This window comes from Pseudomyrmex gracilis, unplaced genomic scaffold, assembly GCF_002006095.1.
Source record: "Pseudomyrmex gracilis isolate BER0280 unplaced genomic scaffold, ASM200609v1 scaffold_418, whole genome shotgun sequence".
Taxonomy (NCBI): domain Eukaryota; kingdom Metazoa; phylum Arthropoda; class Insecta; order Hymenoptera; family Formicidae; genus Pseudomyrmex; species Pseudomyrmex gracilis.
Window position 1 is genome coordinate 55,087 of NW_018021002.1, and position 3,766 is coordinate 58,852.

A 3,766-nucleotide genomic window follows, 5' to 3' on the forward strand; every position below is an offset into this window, starting at 1 on the left:
GTTTACAGTTTTTGAGTACCTTTTTTCTTCACTAAATGTTATGATTAAAATTTCCATCATCATGCAAAGAAGGGTTAAAATTCTTTATTTAATATTTAACCATACAGGCTCAAGAATAAATTTATTATTTGTTATCTTTTATTACTTCAAATTTCGCGTTCTTTATTTAAAATATTTCCGGCTTATTTTTCCTTGCATAATACCCCGCCTCTCTCCGTTCGGTTACAAAGAGCTAATCGGCCTGAATTCTATCCGCGGGACGTCTTATTATCGGCACGTAATTCGCGTGCCTGGCTTATGATAGGCCTTAAACTATCATCCGAGAAATACAGACGATCTCCGGAATTCAGCTCCTTTCGGGCTCTCCTGACCGGTGATATCAGTCGCGGCAGAGACGAGCCTTTCTTTTATAGCAGCGCTCGTAGGTAAAAAAGCGCTGCAATATATATATATATATATATATATATATAATTATATAATAATAATAATAATACTCATCATTATCATAATCACAATAAATGTTTCTATGTATATTAATTATAAATAGATTAGATATTATGTATTGAATTATTAATTTGTAATTTCTTTTATTTAGTTATTGCAAACTTCATTAATGTAATAATTACCTATATGAAAGGCGCTGCACATAAAACACAAAAATGACCAACAAAAGTTTTAAGTACATTATGCGACTTAAATTTTGAGTTTTTATTTAACCGCCATATTCAAGAAACTGTTAACTAATAAAGTATATTTATTAAAGTATAAATTTAAACTAACACAATATACATTTAAACCTGTAAACCACATTCCTTTTGTTTCTTGAAAATTTTGATAATGGATAGAAAAAAAAACACGGATTGTTCAGAAAATAATTTTTGTAAAAGACAGGAAAAACTTTTTATTTTTTTGTATTTGTCAAAATCTTTTTCTTTATGTTGAGAATGGTTACGTCTTGTGTGTGTGTGTGTGTGTGTGTGTGTGTGTAACGATTATATTCATTATCGAATTTTTCTGTACGGTTTCAAGAAACAAAAGGAATGTGATTTTTAATACAAAAAAAATTATTTTTATTAATTGTTACAATGCGTAAAACTTCTCCATGCTAGCAACGTACATACGCGAAGGCAGGGTTGGGCACGTATTATACATGAGATATTGTACATTGTATTTTATACAAAACAAATGTTTGTATAATAACATTTATACAAACATATATTGTATAGTTGTTGTTTAGTTGTATAATTGTTTGGGCACTTATAATTGTTTAAGCAATTATAATTATAATTGGGCACGTAGTATACGGTATAATACGTGTCCAACTTTGATGCCCACATAATCATAACGCAACTAACAATTATACAACTAAACAACAACTATACAATATATGTTTGTATAATTGTTATTATACAAACATTTGTTTTGTATAAAATACAGTCTACAATATCTCATGTATAATACGTGCTCAACCCTGCGCGAAGGCATAGCGTCGCCGCGCCGACCGCTGTAGCGACAGAGCGCTCACCCACACTATCAGGCGCGCGGCTCATTGATGTACGCCCGGTTAAAGGTCGGCGTTGATTGGTCTGATTTACTCAATAATTACTCCTTTAGTACATAAAAAAAAATTGTTTAGGACTTTTTGACTCAGATTTTAATGAGAAATAACGCTATATATTTAGTAGGCGGTCTTTCGTAGACACCCTGTATATACATAATACATCAGAGAATTTAAAATAATTTCTAAAATAATTTTGGATTTACATAAGTCGCGAATTTCACGAATACAATTGAAGACCACAGAGGAAGAACTTGATAAATCACATTTTTGTAATTTTAGAGGAGAGCGATTGTTTGAAGTTTAAAACGTATATGTATTTCTGTGTGTGTATTACACGTTTTACAAAAATGTTTATATCTTGGAATTTATCAAAACTTTCCTTTTTTCTCGCATTGGATAATTAAAAATACTTCATTTTAACTATCAAATAGATCAAAAATAGAAAATAAAAAAAAATGACTTATCAAGTTCTTCCCCTGTGATCTTCAATTTGAATTGTACATAGAAGTGCATCATATCGTGCCGCGTCAAAGAAAGTATTTCTTGGAAATTTCTTCTCCGGCTACTCCTACTACCGCGCGTCGTTTGTCTTCGATCTCAGTCCGCTAACAGAGACCAAAGGAAACCGGCGCGCGGTAGGGACAGCCAAAGGAAAAAATTCCGAAAAATACTTTTCCTGACGCTGCACGATATAGTGCATTCTTCTGTACTTAATCATATTTTCATGTAATTAATCATAGTTTTATACATGAACGCGCGTGCATGCACACACATATATGTATATGTATACATATACACAACATTGTAATAAATTTAAAAAAAGTTGTTCATGGAATGAACACTAATGGAATGAACGCACAACGACTATATCTTTAAGGAGTAGCAGTGAGGAACGCGTTCTTGAAAGTCCAACCGACGTCGCAGACACGATCAGACGTGTGAGTAGTCACGAGGATTTCAACAGTCAGGAGCATTTGCATATTTTATCGCATCTCGGTCAAGACATAGGTCATGGAGTGGTGAGTAAATAATTACGCTAATAATTATGTAACAACAATTTATTTTCATTTGCTTTGTGTCAAAAAACTTGTTTAACTCTTTCATTACTGTTGGCGCTTAACTAAATCTTGTCATTTGAGCTATTACTATCTTCAAGCATTCAACCAATATCACTCAAATGGTTCTAGAAGTGTCTATAGGCTAAACTTTTGATATTTATTATCGGTTATATATTTGTATATTAATGCAATGAAATTCAGTATTTCGACGACTTTTATTTTCTTCAGAATGCGCGCCAGTATTAGACTTAGTCGCAACGAAAGGGTTAATCTTTTATTTACACAAGTGGCAATTTTTACGAAACTTTAATCTAGATCGCTAATTAATCTATCATTTTAACTTAGAGATGCGGAGGATTACCGCTTCACGAGAGAACTAATGTTTCGCCAGTTTCAAAAAAATCATTATCAGTACCTTCGCCGTGCGAAGTAGTTGTGGCGACTGAGAAATATGATTGTGATGCTGAAAAATTAAGAAGTAGCGAACGCTTTAGTAGAAGTGTTACTCCAAGAGGTAGAAGACAAGCGCGTAGGAGGAGAGTACATAAAATTACAGATACAGATCAGAATTCTAGCAAGGTACACTTGGCACTAAAATCCGCATGAGTTTTACTAAAGATCTTGACATTATTTTATGATAGTGTACAACATGTTAAAACAAAATAATTAAAATATTATAATAAAATATACTTTAATATAAAAAATAAAATTATACTACAATAGGATATGTGTATTGCAAAGTTTTTGTATAAGAAGTGAGCAAAATTTTATTATTTGTTAGGAAAACGAAGAGGAGTCTGAGAATATGTGTATCTCCAGTGTATCACCGAATCCTAATAGCCGTAATGACTCACCAGCTCAAAGCTTTCTGGAAATGTTGAGCAGCGGACCGAGCAGATCGCCTTCGCCAGCTCGTCCACCTACTGTCAATCACGAAGATGTAAATAATCCCAGTTTAACCAATTGGAGTTTTCAACATTTGGAAGAAAACGTAAATATCTGGCTTCAAATATATAGTTGTGCGACTATAGATAAAACAAATTATATTACTAAAAATATTCTTAATATAACACTCTCAATTTATTAAAAATGAAATACTATAAAAAATACACACGCAAAATAAGTTTACATATATATATATATATAT

The 3,766-nt window shown here is 32.2% G+C and overlaps 1 protein-coding gene across 1 annotated transcript in view; it reads left to right on the forward strand.

Annotated features, from left to right (window-relative positions):
* LOC109860588 overlaps positions 1 to 3,766 on the forward strand; it is a 63,509-nt gene that overhangs the window by 8,803 nt on the left and 50,940 nt on the right. The window contains exons 2-4 of the mRNA XM_020439792.1: positions 2,439 to 2,580; positions 2,965 to 3,198; positions 3,401 to 3,610. Of these exons, the coding sequence (XP_020295381.1) occupies positions 2,439 to 2,580; positions 2,965 to 3,198; positions 3,401 to 3,610 (586 nt within the window). The remainder of the gene's footprint in view (positions 1 to 2,438; positions 2,581 to 2,964; positions 3,199 to 3,400; positions 3,611 to 3,766) is intronic.